Source organism: Tamandua tetradactyla, chromosome 4 (assembly GCF_023851605.1).
Source record: "Tamandua tetradactyla isolate mTamTet1 chromosome 4, mTamTet1.pri, whole genome shotgun sequence".
Classification (NCBI taxonomy): Eukaryota; Metazoa; Chordata; class Mammalia; order Pilosa; family Myrmecophagidae; genus Tamandua; species Tamandua tetradactyla.
Window position 1 is genome coordinate 71,633,379 of NC_135330.1, and position 16,072 is coordinate 71,649,450.

The window sequence follows — 16,072 nt, forward strand, 5'->3', positions numbered from 1 at the left end:
GACTTTAAACACTAGTTTAGATAAAATTTGTTAATTTATCTATCTGAAATCCAGGATGTTTTATTTATGAAAATAACCAATTTCTTTCATTTCAATAATGATAGCCTCATAGCTTCCAATTTGGGGAACTAAATTCTTTTTCTTCACTTTCATTTTAAATACCTTTGGCCTTTAGTAACAAAGTTTTTTAAAAACATCTTTGCTGCTATATTTCATCTATATTAGAAGAAACAAATTTGAATATCATTCATAATATTTAATTTTTTGCATTTTCTAGGTGTATTAGTTAGGGTTCTCTAGAGAAACAGAATCAACAGGGAACACTTGCAAATATAAAATTTATGAAAGTGTCTCACGTGACCGTAGGAACGCAGAGTCCAAAATCCACAGGGCAGGCTGCGAAGCCGATGACTCCAATGGATGGCCTGGATGAACTCCACAGGAGAGGCTCACCAGCCAAAGCAGGAATGCAACCTGTCTCCTCTGAGTCCTCCTTAAAAGGCTTCCCATGATTGGATTTAGCATCACTAATTGCAGAAGACACTCCCCTTTGGCTGATTACAAATGGAATCAGCTGTGGATGTAGCTGACGTGATCATGACCTAATCCTATGAAATGTCCTCATTGCAACAGACAGGCCAGCGCTTGCCCAATCAGATGAACAGGTACCACAACTTGGCCAAGTTGACACCTGTCCCTAACCATGACACTAGATCTCACCTAAAAATAAGAATTTAAAAAAATAGTCCAAGATTTTTTCAAAAACAAAGTCAAACAAAATGAAGGGCTATTTATACAATGAGTTTGATGCTGTATACAAAAAGAAATATAAGGTTTTGGTTCAGAGTAATGATCCTCAGTTTTTTGATTTGCTATATCCAATCTTGTCTTATTTGATTTTAAGATACCCCTACCAAAATTGTGTGTGTGTGGGTCTGTATTAAGTTCAACCCTAAGGAGGAATTTTTTATATCCACTATTTCCTGTCACTTGTTTTTTTCCCATGCCTTTCTCTCTTCTGAAATACCAGTTTTTGCCTTCCCCTCTCACTTCTGTCTTTCTCTTTTTCATCTTTTAGGGTTGGTAGGAGGAAAGCTAGTTCATGGTTTAGCAGTTTAACATGGACCGAGAATTACTGCCCTAAACAATCATACCTTAGAAATATAAATGTCCTGTCCTGTATTGGAAATCTAAAATATGAAGACTAACTAAGATATCTTTGCTTTCATAAGAGTAGCAAATACAAAACTGTTAGTACACACTTGGGAAGTATATGTATTCTAAAGAATGATTTTCTTTAAATGATATTAAATAGTCATAGAGTGTACAGAAGTAAAGTTTATTTCAAAATTTATTTTATTGCTAAGTTTGGGATGTTTTGAGAAATTTTTATATGTGTGCATTTTATTTAAAAGTCATGATTTTATGATAATGGTAATGATTATCATCTCAATTTGTTGGGGCATGGGGTCTCGGGTTTATGACTAGAATTTAAGAGGTCCAGAAATTCCCTAGAATTCTTTTCAAAATTTGCATGTGTATGTGTTTGTGCATTTTTCTGAAGAGAAGTTTCATGTGAAATCTATAAAAAAAATTTTATAAATGAGAATAGCATTTGGTACAATATGATTAGCAGTACTTTTCTTTTAGTTTAAGAAAATGTACTTTGACTCAACACTTTAGCAACTATAATTATGCTCAGTAGAGTAGAGCAAAGTGACCATTGTTGCTTCTCAAATTCAATGGGAAAAACAGGAATTATGCTATACAACTACCTAGAAATAAGACTAAGCAGTTTAGTGTAGGCTTCCAGACTTTTTTCTTTATGCTGTTTGCCTATGCTCATACATGTATATTCATTCTAAAAGAAAAGAAAAAATAGGATCACATCCTACCTGAAATGTTAAAGTATGCTTTTTTAAAAATGCAGCACAAAATTATTCACAAATACTGGGGGGAAAGTTTAAAACCACCAAATAGTCTTCTAGAAATGCTGTCCAAATTTATATTTATGCAAAAAAATTATGAGGATCCTTTACCCCATGTCTTATTAGAAATAGGTATTATTTCATCTTTTAAATCTTTGACGGAATTATATGCAGAAAATATTTTGTAGTTGTATTAATTTGCTCAAATGGCTCTAGAACCCTTAGCGTATTTAAAAGTTATTTTTTTCTAACTTTGTGAGATAATAATGCATTAGACAGGACTTTTTAAGTTTTTGAGTTATAATAGTAAAGATAAGTAATTTCTGTGATTAAAAACTTGTTATAATTTAAATAAATACTTTTTATTTTGGGGTGCGTGGTCTGGGAATAGAAGCTGGGTCTCCCTCATGAAAGGCAGGCATTCTAATCACTGAACTACCCATGCACCCTTATATAAATACTTTTAATGTTAGATTGAAATGCAAGATTATTCTAGTTCCTAATTGCCAATCTGCTCTAACAGGTGTATTGGGGTATGTGGAGTAAATAAAAGTGTAAAAAAAGCAGGACAACAGAGAGCAGGTGTAAATAAACATCTTGCACCTCAGCAAGGGTACTGAATGCATAATTTTCTACACTTATCCCATATTGTTCTTAGGGCTCCCTAAATCTTGGTGAAATTCTTTATAGTATGGCTTTTTACCATAAATGCAAGTAGTTATCAGCTTGAAGATGAAGATACTTGGGGCCTTCAAGGCCAGCACCTCTGTCTTATGCTGTGTCACCTTCCTAAAACTATCTATAGAAGCCTGAACAGCCAGTTATGCATTCCAGAGCTTTGGCTCCAGTTACTCTCAGCTGTCCAACAGCACTGCCCTCTGGCTAATCAGTCAGTCATAACTAAAAACTCAAAAACCAATAGAAAGCAACCAATTTCCACTCCTGAAATAATTCATTAGAAACTTTTAGACTGTTCTGTAACTTTTCCTGCACTGGTTATGTTCCTAGGTTTTCAACTTCTATATGAAGCAGAGAATTTTTAAGGGGGTGATTAATCTAGACTAGAAACTGTTACATTACATATACGCAACATGCTAAAAGATATCAACCAAAGCTAACACAGGTTCTGTCAGAGGGCAAGCAGGGTCATCAATTAATATCTGCAATTTTGTCTCCTTATCTTCAAACCAGAACACAATGACTCAACCCTGCCATATCAATGTTAACTAGTAAAGCTCACTTTACAGACAAGGAATGTGAAGAGATGCTTAAAAGACTTGCTCTAGGTCCTCTAACATTGTCATGATTTAACATGTCCTTTACCACGTTAACATGTTAACATGACTTAACATCTGTCATGCCACAGGGCCTTCCTATCTAAATTCCATTTAATTTCAACTTCTTCATGGTGCTGACCCAGAAAGGAATCTACCTTTCCAAGGATGACACAGCCACAGCCAGCCCATATGAGTGAGGCATTCCATGTTTTGGAGTGCTGTTGCCTCTGCATGTTAGCTACTCGAAGACCAGCCATGGCTTTTACACTAATGACCTTCAATCCTCATGATGACCCAGGAAGTAGATGGTAGAATGACCCCATTGTGTAGGTGTGGAGACTGGGGAGACCCTGAGATGAGAGTTCCAATGACTACACCATGGTCACAAGATTTCTAAGAAAGTTCATCTGTGTTAGAATTGAGTCCTCCCTCCTTATGCATGGAGCCCAGTCTGCACCCAGGCCTTCCCAAGTAACTGTGGGTGATGTGCTGTGAGTGATGTGTTGAGGAAACTTGGTCCAGTCAACAGGATAACATGTTTCAGGAGGATGAGCATCAGGAGCCAAGAGGGCCTTTCCTGGAGGACCTAACGGTTGAGAAGTTTCAGTTAAGGGGCTTCAGGAGATGACCTCACTTCCTTTGAGCTGCAGTCCAACGGAATGTAGAACCTTAGTAACCAGGCACCTAGATTCCACAACAGTCCCCCTACCAGGCTCACTTAGCCAGAGACAATCGACAGTACAACATGTTCTCATGTTGCATTTGCAGAGCAGTAGGATCTGGCATGAGAAAACCAAGGAAGGAGACATTTTTCAACAGATGTAGGCGCTGGCTGAACCCTCCACCTCGCCGCCGCAGTCTGTTGGTCAGGGTGTTCAGGAAGGTAAGTCAAGATCGCCCAAGGTCAGAGAATTAAGGAAACACCAGCATTGTTATTTTGCCTCTGTAGCCCCTTAATACTCCTCCTTTCAGTGTGAGGAGACATGAGGAACGGGGTCATCCATGGCCACATTGGGAAAGTTCATGTGCACTTTGTGTTCAAATGTGAAGTCATGGATGGCTGTTGGGAAGGCAAGTGGTGATGGTGGAGTAATCCCCATGCAACATGTTAATCCTGGGCCCAAAAGTTGTCATCTCTTATCGATGTGAACTGGGGAAGTGTGCAGATACTTGATCTTTGGTCTGAGCAGGGATCACCATGGCTGCAGGTACTCAGAACTCCCTTTGAGGTAAGAGACATTCAAGTCTTGTTGTCGGTGTGAAAGCAAAGGTGTTCTCACCATCTTGGTATTCTTGATGTACTGCCTCCACAGTAGGGAAGAATGAGATGTGAGCAGGCTCTTCCCCTCCATGTCTTGAAGAGACCCTTTTCCACAGTAAGGAGGGAAGATCATAAAGGTCCAGTGTGAATGCTTCTGGCTTCTGTCCTGCAAGAAGTTGAATCCCCCCATCTCATGAATGTGGGTGATTTGTGAGGAATCATGTGGATAAAGTGCCTTCCACGCATTGATGCACAACTCCTCGTGACTTCATTATTCCCCCACCTGAGTTCTACTTTGGAGTGTGGGACCTTTTTCTGCTAGATGCATTCCTGCCCCACTTCTTGCCCCAAGGCAGGGAGGGACAGGGAAAGGCTGGTCTGCGTACACCCCCAGCCGTGGCCCTCTTCTGGTTCCCAGTCCAGTGGCTAAGCACCAGCTTCTGCTATTCCAGCCTCAGGGTACAAACGTGTCAGCAGCCCAGAATGACCAGCAGGACACCCGCAGCGTGAGAGCCTGGGAAAAGTTCATGAAGCGCATGGCGGTAGCTGTTGCAGAGGGCGACCAGTCCTATGCATCCCTCCTCGTGTTAAATTACCGGGGCTTCTTCACCATCCAGCAGGTCCTGGACCGGGTGTCCAACAGGTGAGCATGGGTTCCTCAATCTCCTAATGGATCTGGCATGCCTGAGCTGAATGTCTGGGGAGGTCATGGCAGCATCTAAACTCAGTTTCCTCCTCTTGCTAGTGGGGCCATGGGACGACCAAGCTGCTGAGGTCAGAGTCAGGATTGAATGATTCTGGGCCATGGAAAGTGTTTCCCCATGCCAGGCTTTCTGGAGAGGGAGCTCGGTGGAGATGGCTTGTCAAGGTTGAGAAATTTCCTTTCCACGGGAAGATGCTCTGCTCCAAATTGACCTTTGGAATCCTCGATTCCCATTCAGAGGAGGTTTGAGATTGCATCAAACTGGATTCTGTCCTCAGTGTGGCCTGAGTTTCCACGCATGCTGGGGGCTGGCAGAGGAGGCCCAGGCCTCACCAGTTATCTGTGAAGGAGCAGCTCAGGGATCATTCGTTCATGTAGGATATAGGAAGAATAAGCTATGTGCAGGCCCTTTGCAAGCTACTTAGCCTACTTCATTGAACAAAACTGCAGAATCGCCTGTGGCCTCCTGCTTGCCAAATCATAGGGGGTCAGATAACAGCAGTCCATGTCACGAGTAGGGGCACACCACAGAAGTGCCATGTGACACCCCCATGTACCCTGCAGGTATGCAAGCAGCTGAAATTGGCCAGACAGGGATGGAGGAGGCCAGGAGGGCCTGAAAAAGTGAGTGAACTCTGGGTGAGGAGAGAGGGGCTCCTTCCTCACAGCCCAAGATGGGGAGTGGGGGCCGGTACCAGGAGGGACTGGGCAGGTCCCTGCATCCATCTCATGATTCTCACTGGGGACCAGAGGTCAGGGCTCCATCCCCTGCAGGGCACCAGGACTCTCAGAGACCCATGCGAGAGTTCCTGAGACACAGGGTGGGGAGTGCTCCCGGAGGCTCAGAGCACACTCCACACGCACCCAACTCTGCTGCCCCTCTACCACGCCAGCAGCACACAGACACAGTTCAGGAGATGCGGGGAGAATTCAGCTCACAAATCCAACCTGACTACCCAGTCCTGTGAGCCTGGCTGCGGGTGGCTGCAGTGGGGTGTGCCCGTGCCCTTTAGGGTCCATGACAGTGGGAAGGGGAGAAACTCACATGCCTCGCAGAGAAGCAGGCAGGACCTCAGGGCATGAACTCCAGGCTGAGGTGACACGATGGCCCTGGGTAGGCTGAGGCAGGGTCATGCCCTGTCCCCTCATCAGGCAATTGATGCAGTTCCTACCGTGTGCAAGCGCAGTGCCATCGGCTGAGCAGACACAACCACTCCCTGTCCTCATGCTGTTTCTGTTCCAGTGGGAGGTTGCACAGCAGATACAGACAGAAATAGTCTCTCTGGTCCTACCCAGGAACCCCCACCTGGGAAGGTGGTCATCACAGGACAGTGTGGCAGGAACAACCATTCCTCACTCTGCGGCCCTGTCCACCCACAGCACCTTCTCCTGCCTCCTGCTGACCTGGCTCCAGGACTTTCCTGGTGATTTCGATGAGCCCCCGGACTTTTCCAGCCTGAAGGAACTGGTGTCCTTCGCGCAGGTGGTGCTGCCTGGGTCTGCCCTGGAGAGCCAGGCCCAGGACCGCCTCTTTTGGCTGGAGCGCTCAGTGGCCAGTGAGACCCAGACACAGGGTGAGGAGCATGGAGGTGGCGATGGGTGGGATGTACGGGAGGAGATGGGAGTCACGGGGCCAAAGTCTATTTTTGCCTTTGGGCAGGGAGTAAAGAGGGGCATCAGCCCACCCCCCTGAGCACTTGCAGTCTGAAAGACTTGGTGAGGGTGGCGTCCCTCAGAGAGTCACCGCAGTCATTTCTATGTCAAGAAAGTTCCATAGAAAGCCCGTTCTGTGGATGCATCTTTCGCCTCTTGGGGCGCGTATGTGAGAGCCAGCATTGCAAACCACGGTACTCCTTTTCCAGGGCTAGTTCCATCGATGGCAGCAAAAATGGTGTCAGCCGCAGACCTGAAGACACCTGTGGCAGCACCTGCAATGCCACCTGCTGATGTGGAGCCACCGTGGCCTCCAGAGCTCCTTCTGCCTTCTCCAGCTCCAGAGAGGGAGGCAGCTCTGAGGCCACCTGCCTTGCCACCTTCAGAGGCTGCATCATCCCCAGATCAGGAGCCAAAGCTGGAGACACCACCTGCTTTACCAGCAGAGCAGGCGGTGGCTCTGATGCCACCTCAGCTGCCACCCTCAGGTCTAAAGCCAGTGGCTCCTCTGGATCTGTCACCTGCTGCCGCACCACCTGAGGCACCCACTGAGCAGCAGGAAGCAGACTCGGTGCCACCTGCAATGCCATCGGTTGAGCTGTAGTCAGCGCCAGGTGTCACTCCACCAGGAGATCATTGTTGCTTGTCACAAGGGCACCGAGAGCAGGGGCAGAGGGAGGGGAAGGCCCCCGTCTTGGCGTTCCCTGCCCGGCTGCAGGCAGAGCAGCTCAGCCAGATCGATGTGGTGAGCATCTGGGATCCTTAGGGGGGAATGTGGTGACTTTTTTCTGGCATCTGCTCTCCCTGAATTGCCATTCCCAGACCTGGGATCCAATGATCTGGGTCCAAAACCCAGCTCCACCACTTTCCAGCCTGGTGACATGGGCAAGTTCCCAATTCCTAAGGCCTCATGTTCCCAGCTGGAGAGGACATCACAAGACCCTGCCCTGACCATGTGCGTCACAGCGCGGGACTGCACAGAACAAACATCTTAGGATCAAGGAGAGGTGGACAGGGCCTAGCTGGTTGAGGGACAGAGGGAAATCTCAGGTGTGCATCCGAGTCCAGGGCTAGCCCAGCCATCTGTCCCAGAGGCCTCCACGGCCTCCACATGCATTAGACATGATGTGTCCTGTACATGACAACAGGCTCCACACTAAGGTTCTGGATGTAGCAGCAGCAGGGGACATGCATGTGAAGGAGATTAGAGGGAGTCACACAGCTGTCAAGAGGTGCAGAATGTGCTCCCTGGGCTGTGTCCTCGGCATGTGGGTTTGGAGTCCCCATCCTGTCCTTGGCGGTGGTGAGGAGGATTTGAGGGAAATGCAGCTCTCTCCTCCCTGTCAGCATAAGGGTCCTGGGTTTTGCAAATGCACCCACAAAGCACAAGGGTGGGAAAAACACCCTGGGCAGTGGTGCTGAGTGCTGAGTTGACTTCAGCTTGGACCAAGCTGGGCAGAGCCAACCACTCTTCACACTCCCAGCATGACCAAGGGCAAGTGACGGCCCTTTGGGGCCTCTGTTCCTCATGTGGAAATGCTGTGAGACCACGTTGTGCTGCCTTCTTCACAAGGGAGCCCACAGGGGTTCGAGAGAGCACAGGAATGTGGTGGAGCTTTCCTCTGGTTCTGATGGGAGAAGGCACTGGAGAGAGCACCCTGACAACATTATGGAACACTCAGTTGTCTGGAGTACATTTCATGCCTGCACTTTGCACATGACACAGGAAACTCTGGGTGGCCAGCCCACTTGGTCAATGCCACACCACAGGGAGTGCTGCTCCTCGGTTGCATCCCAGTCAGGGCTGGCGATTGGTGACAGCAACATTTCTGTCAATTGATACCTCCAGGCTGTCCAAACCCCAGTCAGGCAGGTGGGCTGATTGGGTGAGGGGAGGTTGGCTTCCCTGACCGTGTCCACCCTGGCAGGAGGGGATCTCTAAGGAGTCCAAAAGGAAGGTGATACCAAGGAGAGAGCAAGAGAGGCCACTGTGGGAGAGAGTGAGGGTGCCTGAGGACACCGAGGGTCAGGGTGTGGTTGGCATCCATGACTGTACAGGGCTCCCTCCTTTTGCACCACTGCTTTCTGTGCCGCTGAGCCTGGGAAGCCTCCATTAGACGTGCCATCGTATGGACCCTGAGCGGGAGGCTTGGCCAGGTAGTATAGAGGAGGCCCTGATGATTCGCAGTCAAAGGAAGACCTTGGTAGAGCCCAGTTAAGGTGGGTCTGGGTGAGTTGGTTGAGCAACCTCATACCGTTTTGTGATTTGCCAAGAGCCATGGCTGGGAGGTGACTAGCTGTGCTCTTGCGGTCCAAGGGGTTGGAGAGGAACTCAGTAGGAGGTGACTGAGAGCCCCAGATGTTAGCAGGGTAGGTCTGGGTGGGGGAAGGGGACTGAGGGAAAGAGATTTCAGGGTGGGTGCCTTGGGTGGGTTCCAGCAGGCTAGGGCACTCCATCCCACACCTGATGCCACTGTTTTCCCCCCAGCCCACCGTTCCCCACCTGTGGACGTTCCTGTCAGAGCTGGCCTCCCTTCAGTTAGCTCCCATGGACTCTCAGGAAGTGAGTAGGACTTGGGGCCAGGAAGAGGGTATCGAGTCCAATCAGCATAGGGGAGAGAGCCCCTCCTTGAGCCCTGTGCTCTCAACCCAGGGCCTAGCTCATCCATAGGAGCCCTGGGAGCTGAGGCATCATGTCCCCATTCCAGCCCCAGAAGCAAAGGGCAGGCAGAAGCCATAGGCCTTGACCCTCTCCCACATCCCCTCCTGGCTGAGCTTGGCACTGACTGTCCCTCAGGTGTGGGCATGGGGGGAGAGTGGATTAGGCCCCTCCATGGTGAGACCGCTTCTGAGTCCCTGCCTGCCTGACCCGCAGTCCCCCATCAGTATTCAGATAGGGTTAGGCTGGAAGATCCCTACCCCTCTGCCCAGGGCCCGCTGTTCTGGCGTCCAGATTCCTGAATAGGTCTGAGCCCTGGGAGGGCTGGCCTGTCCCTTGTGCCACCTCCCAATAGTGCACAGGAGAGGGTGAGGGGGCTAGTGAGGGTCTTTTGGAGCCTCTGCTGATGGACCTGGCTTTGTGTCTCGCAGGGGAGATGGATACATTACAAAATAGGACTGAAGGTGAGGAGCTGGGGGCATCACTACACGGTTGAGGTGCAGGAGGGAGGGTCTGAGGTTCACATCCTATTTCTCCAACCACCTTCAGTTTCTCACCAGGAGAGTTTGTTTCACAGAGACGAGGTAGAACTTCTCCATGGGGTTGGGGAGCTGCTGGCATCCAGGACATTTCCCTGCAGGAGGGTCTTGAGAATCCTGGGCTGAGACCAGGGAGGCCTTGGATGAGAGTGCAGGGAAGGAGGCGGCTCCTGTGACCAAATCCACAGACCCCAGCTGCAGCCCCTATCCCACCCAGCAAGCCACCCTGGCCTCTTCTCCATCTTCTTCTTCCCTCTGTCCCAGGGATACAAGTACATTTCCCAGCTCGAGTGCATCCAGGAGGGATACACCTGCACGAACTTTTGGCACATGGAGGAATTTAAGGCCTGGTTTGGGGCTGTGGATCAGCTGAGGGAATCTGAGTGGTAAGACCAGGGCAGAAGGTAGCAGCAGCAGGGCCCCGCCGGGAGCTGTGTCTTTCGGTAGCCTCACAGCAGCCCTCTGCCCTGTAGCTACCACCTGTCTCGTGTGCGGGAGCCTCTGGCCCTGTTGGCCAGCAACACACTCGATGCCCCAATCCTCCGCGATGCTGTCAAGCCTCGGAGTGCAGGGTGAGTTCCCTTTCCAGGCCGGCAGTTGCAGCTGCCTCAGGGCTCAGTGTCTTTTCAGACTCAGCATTGCCTCAGAGTGTCTACACTTTAGTATTGAGGACCTTTATCCTCTCCTGCCCAGCCCTGTGACAGCATCATGCCCCCATCGTTCTGGGCCTTTGTGTCCCATGATGGAAATAGGAGATGCTGAGTGATCTCTCTGGTGCCTGGGGTTCAGGTCTCCGGTGGCCTACAGGTGCCCTTGGCAGGGTGGCCCAAGCGCTGAGGGCAGTATGCACGGGAGGGAGCGGATGGGTCCCTGGCACCAGCCCCAGCTTAGGCACCCTACTCTCCAGGCCCCAGGAGTTCAGCGCTGAGCCCAGCTGCAGCGGAGCCTCCCTGCCCTGTGTCTGAATCCAGCTTGGGTGTGGCCTCAACTGTGGAGTGGCAGCTCTTTCACTCCCCGGATGTGAGGCAGATGCCTCCCAGGCTCACTTTGTGGGCCTCATCTCCACATGCCCTGATGGCCAGGAGAAGTAGGTGTCTGCCGATTTTTTTTCAAATTTATGTTTGTTTGTTTTATTTTATTTTTGTTTTATTGTTATTTTATTTCAATTTGTTTGTTATTAAAAATATTTTAACACATGAAATAAATCGTTAACATAATCTGTAATACACAAAATCATCATTTAGTTGCATATTCATCATTTCTTAGAACATTTGCATCCATTCAGAAAAAGAAATAAAAAGACAACAGAAAGGGAAATAAAACGAAAACAGGAAAAATAAAACCACGATTGTACCTACCATACCCCTTACCCCTGGCTTTCACTGATCACTAACATTTCAAACTAAATTTATTTTAACATTTGTTCCCCCTATTATTTATTTTTATTCCACACGTTCTGCTTGTTTGTTGACAAGGTAGATCAACGCAGCATCAGACACAAGGTTTTCACAATCACACAGTCACATTGTGAAAGCTCTATCATTATTCAATAATCCTCAAGAAACATGGCTCCTGGAACACAGCTCTACATTTTCAGGCAGTTCTCTCCAGCCTCTCCATTCCATCTTGAAGAACAAGGTGATATCTACTCAATGCATAAGAATAACCTCCAGGATAACCTCTCGACTCTGTTTGGAGTCTCTCAGCCATTCACTCTTCCCCCTTTTGTCCGAGAAGGTTTTCTCAATCCCTGGAGGCTGAGTCTCAGCTTCTTCTAGGACTTCTGTCCCACGTAGCCAGGAAGGTCCACACCCCTGGGTGTCATGTCCCACGTAGACAGGGGAAGGGTGGTGAGATGGCTTGTTGTGTTGGTTGGAGAGAGACCTGCCCATGTTTGGGGGTTGAAAAGGAAGGAGAGAGCCCACTCCACCCTTCTTCGCAGGAATGAAGAAGGGGCTCAAATGGTCAAGGGGCTGCTTCTAAGTGGCCCTGAAGGCTGTCGGCCTTAGGGTCATCCTGCCTGTCTCCAGCTGGTCAGGTGGCTTAGCCATCCCCAGGGAGACTAGGCCAGTCCAGGCAGCCACTTCCCTCCCACCAGTGACCTGGAGCCTCCCAGCCCCAGGGAAGTTCCAGCCCTGAGCCTTTCCTCCTGCATGGCATGTTCCTGCCCCTTGACAGGCTCACTTGCACTCCAGATCTTATACTGCCCCCTTGCCCCCCAAAGTAAAAGATGTAATTTGGGATGAATTTTGAAGTGCATGATGGTAGTTTGTTTTCACGCTTTTGTCAAAACCTTCCGGGGCACGTTAGCCTGCAGTGTATGGGTGTCTTCCCACCAGTATAAGGCACTGAGTTAGAGTCAAGCCAGGACTAGCTCACAATTTTGCATCCTAGTTATCAAAGTAGAGAAGTTGACAGGTGTTCCTAATGCCTTTGCCCTCCTTTATGGTCATTCTTTTAATGGAGTCATAAGGGAATTTCCTTAGCAGTTGTGGAAATTTTAGCCACATACAGGCCAAAATGTTTAATTCTTGGCTATTAGAGTAAGTTGTTCCTGATTTAATGATCCCCAGCAGAATATTCCTTTACAATGATAGTTTCACTTGCTGTCTAAGTAGGGCTCTTAGAGAGTGTTCTAGTTTGCTAGCTGCCAGAATGCAATATACCAGAAAGGGAATGGCTTTTCAAAAGGGGAATTTAATAAGTTGCTCGTTTACAGTTCTAAGGCTGAGAAAATGTCCCAATTAAAACAAGTCTATAGAAATGTCTAATCAAAGGCATCCAGGGAAAGATACCTTGGTTCAAGAAGGCCGATGAAGTTCAGGGTTTCTCTCTCAAGTGAGAAGGCACATGGTGAACACAGTCAGGGCTTCTCTCTCGGCTGGACAGGCACATGGCGAATACGGTGTCATCTGCTAGCTTGGTCTCCTGGCTTCCTGTTTCATGAAGCTCCCTGGGAGGCGTTTTCCTTCTTCATCTCCAAAGGTCGCTGGCTGGTGGACTCTCTGCTTCATGGTGCTGCAGCATTCTCTGCTCTCTCTCTGAGTCTCTCTGAATCTCCAAAATGTTTCCTCTTTTATAGGACTTCAGAAACTAATCAAGACCCACTCAAATGGGTGGAGACATGTCATCCCCTAATCCAGTTGAACAACCATTCTGAACTAAATCACATCAACCAGGGAGATGATCTCATTACAGTTTCAAATATACAGTACTGAATAGGGATTATTCTACCTTTAAGAAATGAGATTTATATTAAAACATGGCTTTTCTTAGGGGGCATACTTCCTTTCAAACCAACACAGAGAGGTTTTGCATGCCTTTGACTGTTTGACCTTTGGCTAATACTTTATTTGCACTGGTTATTTCTCAATGTTCTTCCAGGGATTTCAGGATTTTGGATCCTGATCTTTTCTTTATTATTTATTCATTTTTTACCGAACATAGCTGTCACATTCGGTTTGGCCTCTGTCTCCCCCCACCTCTCATATTTTTTTGGTTCAGAATTTTCAGAACTGACAGCCTGCCACCTCTATTTTATTCTCTGTCTTATTTGGTGTCCCTACAAGCCTGTTATTCGATGGGAGTTGGAAATCTGCACACTCCTCTTTCACTGCACCTTCAATTCTTTTGTTTTTGTAACATGTGCTCCATTTCCACCACCATTTCTGGTAGTTCCGTTCCATACACACTTAAAGGGATGTTTGCACAGCTAATCATTCCAGTGTCCTCTCCTTACAGCAAAGAAGCAGGCCACCCTAGGATTCCTCTTGCTGGACCCTACTCTCTCTAAGGCTGTGGACCCAGGAAACAAAGGAGTACTGAGCATCTTTGATACTGTGCTGTTCTTAGTTTCAGTTCCCTTAGATTTGTTTTTGAAGTCAGGGAGGATATTGGGGCTGGGTCTGATAGGCTAATGTTGAAAGGATAGGGGGGCCGGGCCAGAGGTCGAGCTTGAGGAGGGGAGGGGAGAAGGCAGAAAGGGTTTTTAGCAGCACTGCCAGAAACAGGGAAAAGCAACCAGCACAGTCGAGGGGAGAAAACGAAAGCAGCCAGTGGAAGCGCAAGCTTTTTTTTTTTTTTTTGCATTTTGCTGAACTAGGAGCTATTTGTCAAAATATCTCATTCAGCAAATAATTTGAATTTGGGGGCTGTTAATGTTTCTCCTTGAGATCACTCAATTTAACTTGACCAAAACATCCCCACAGGGGCTAAGTAATTTGGGGCTATTAGGGTGCACCCCTTTCTTTTAGAAAGGAACGAGAACTAGGACCAAAATCAGAAAACGTCAAGTGAGAAGCCATCCTTCGCACATGTGCTTCCCCAGACTTGACTGCCTGATTATTTTTCATAACAGCACCAGAAAAACAGGAGAGAAATAGTTGTGAATTCTATTACCTGATGGCCAGAAAACTCCATTTCAATGGGCCCACAAGATTTTAGCTTCACAAACAGATTTGACATTACCCGCAACTCGGTGGGAGTTCAAAGATCCTAGAGGGGCTAGCCAATGCGGTCAGACTTAAAACAGGAGAAGATGGAACACGAAGAATCCCTGCTGGCACCAAGCCCTTCCCTGAGCTGCCATCCTGGCGTCATCCCGGTGTTCACCTTTGAGACCCACTCTTCGCATGCCCACTGAGTCCTTAGTGTTGGAGTTAGCTTTTGATCACTGTGTAAGAAATTGCACGACATTTCAAATAACACAAACTGATTACCTCAGGGTTTCTACAGGTCAGAAGTCTGAGCAGAGTGGTCATGTACACTGCTCAGGGTGTCACAAAGCAGATCAAAGTGTTGGCTGGCTGAGAGCTAACTAGAGTCTTTAGGAGGGAAGCTCCCACACCTTCTCGGGCTGTCGGTAGACACATTTCTTGGTGGTTAGACAACTGACGTCTTCCTTGCGTTGCTACTTGTTGACCAAATTCTGCTCTCAGCCCCTAGAGGCCACTCTCAGAGCCTTGCCATTTGGTCCTCTCTAGATGACCTCTCAGATCTCCAGGCTGTGACTTCACGGAGGATCCAGGCCCATCCCAGGCTCACCTGATCAGGTCAAGCCTACCCCAGACATTCTACATATTGAGGAACTCCATGTCAACCGACTAGACACCTACTCATGGCAGTGACATCCCATCCACTCATAAGTTTCCCATGCAGTAAAGGCTAGGAGACCATTCAAGGATCAATCACCAAAGGATGGAAATAATGATGCCATATGAGATTTCTGTCTCCAACAGGATTTAGAAGGAATATGTTCTGGTGTATCGAAAAGTGGATGTCAGGAGACTGGGGCAAAGCATTGCTGCGATGATCTAAGGAAAATGGGACAAACATATTTTGCTGAACAGAAAAGTTGTTAGAAGAACAACAAAAAAGCAGTAAGAAGATCGTTAGGCTAAACTTCATCTGATGAGAGGCACTCTGAGGAGTGTTTCTTAGGAGCTCATTGAAGAAGCTTTCAGGACTGGATTCAGACCCAAACTGAAAGGGCAGGTGAAACCTCCAATTGCCAACCCCCCTTAGCACTGAGGTGACCCCTCTCTTACCAGTTTGGAAAAGTTTTCATTTCTCACCTCCTCATGTTGATTCAGAAAAAGCTTGCTTCACAGCAAGGAAAGTGGGTTTCCTAGGACTCTGCCGTTCCTGCCTTGGCCAGTCCTGGTGGGTTCTAGCCACACTGAGCATTCTAAGCCTCTATTTCAGATCAAGCATTTTTGGCCACACAGATGCTCTGCTTAACCCTCCCCCTTAGGCCTGCCTTCCCCCAGACTGATTAGGCCACAGCCTCTCCCCCAATCTGTCACCAGCTCTTTTGCCGGCCTTCTCCGGGCAGCAGAAAAGCCCAGACTCTATCGTGTTCATGGAGCTGATCTAAGGTTTCCTCCAGTCTCCTCATTAGTCAACAAAGCAATAAACCCTTTCTCTTCTCAAAATACGTAGTGACTAAAAGTGGCTTCAGTGCACATCAGGCTGATGAGCTCACTTTTGGCAGCAGTACAGGTCCAGAAAGTGCAACCAGGGCTGGCTGAGAGCATTCGGGAGGATTTACCTA

At 48.0% G+C, this 16,072-nt stretch overlaps 1 protein-coding gene across 6 annotated transcripts; it reads left to right on the forward strand.

Moving 5' to 3' along the window:
* Positions 1 to 3,553: 3,553 nt before the first annotated feature.
* On the forward strand, positions 3,554 to 11,064 carry LOC143681056 (ral guanine nucleotide dissociation stimulator-like). Of its 6 annotated transcripts, XM_077157775.1 has the most exons (9): positions 4,130 to 5,109; positions 5,734 to 5,793; positions 6,550 to 6,743; positions 7,032 to 7,567; positions 9,311 to 9,385; positions 9,913 to 9,945; positions 10,285 to 10,406; positions 10,494 to 10,592; positions 10,928 to 11,064. In XM_077157775.1, exons 5-9 carry the CDS (start codon positions 9,371 to 9,373, stop codon positions 10,983 to 10,985), a joined length of 327 nt encoding a protein of 108 aa, XP_077013890.1. In that variant the 5' UTR covers positions 4,130 to 5,109; positions 5,734 to 5,793; positions 6,550 to 6,743; positions 7,032 to 7,567; positions 9,311 to 9,370; the 3' UTR covers positions 10,986 to 11,064. The 6 variants fall into 6 exon arrangements, 4 of the variants coding, with proteins under 4 accessions (XP_077013889.1, XP_077013890.1, XP_077013891.1 ...); XM_077157776.1 differs by lacking the exon at positions 9,913 to 9,945; XM_077157774.1 differs by lacking the exons at positions 5,734 to 5,793; positions 6,550 to 6,743; positions 7,032 to 7,567; ... (3 more) ...; positions 10,494 to 10,592; positions 10,928 to 11,064 and adding exons at positions 3,554 to 4,088; positions 5,212 to 5,727 and having other exon boundaries at positions 4,919 to 5,109.
* The last annotated feature ends 5,008 nt before the right edge of the window (positions 11,065 to 16,072 follow it).

Excerpts from the sequence above, each read along its gene's own strand:
- LOC143681056 (XM_077157773.1), top strand. The coding sequence starts at position 6,302 with ATGCCCTGTCCCCTCATCAGGCAATTGATGCAGTTCCTACCGTGTGCA. Across the intron at positions 6,744-7,031 it reads CAGTGAGACCCAGACACAGG|GGCTAGTTCCATCGATGGCA; the intron begins GTGAGGAGCATG and ends CTCCTTTTCCAG.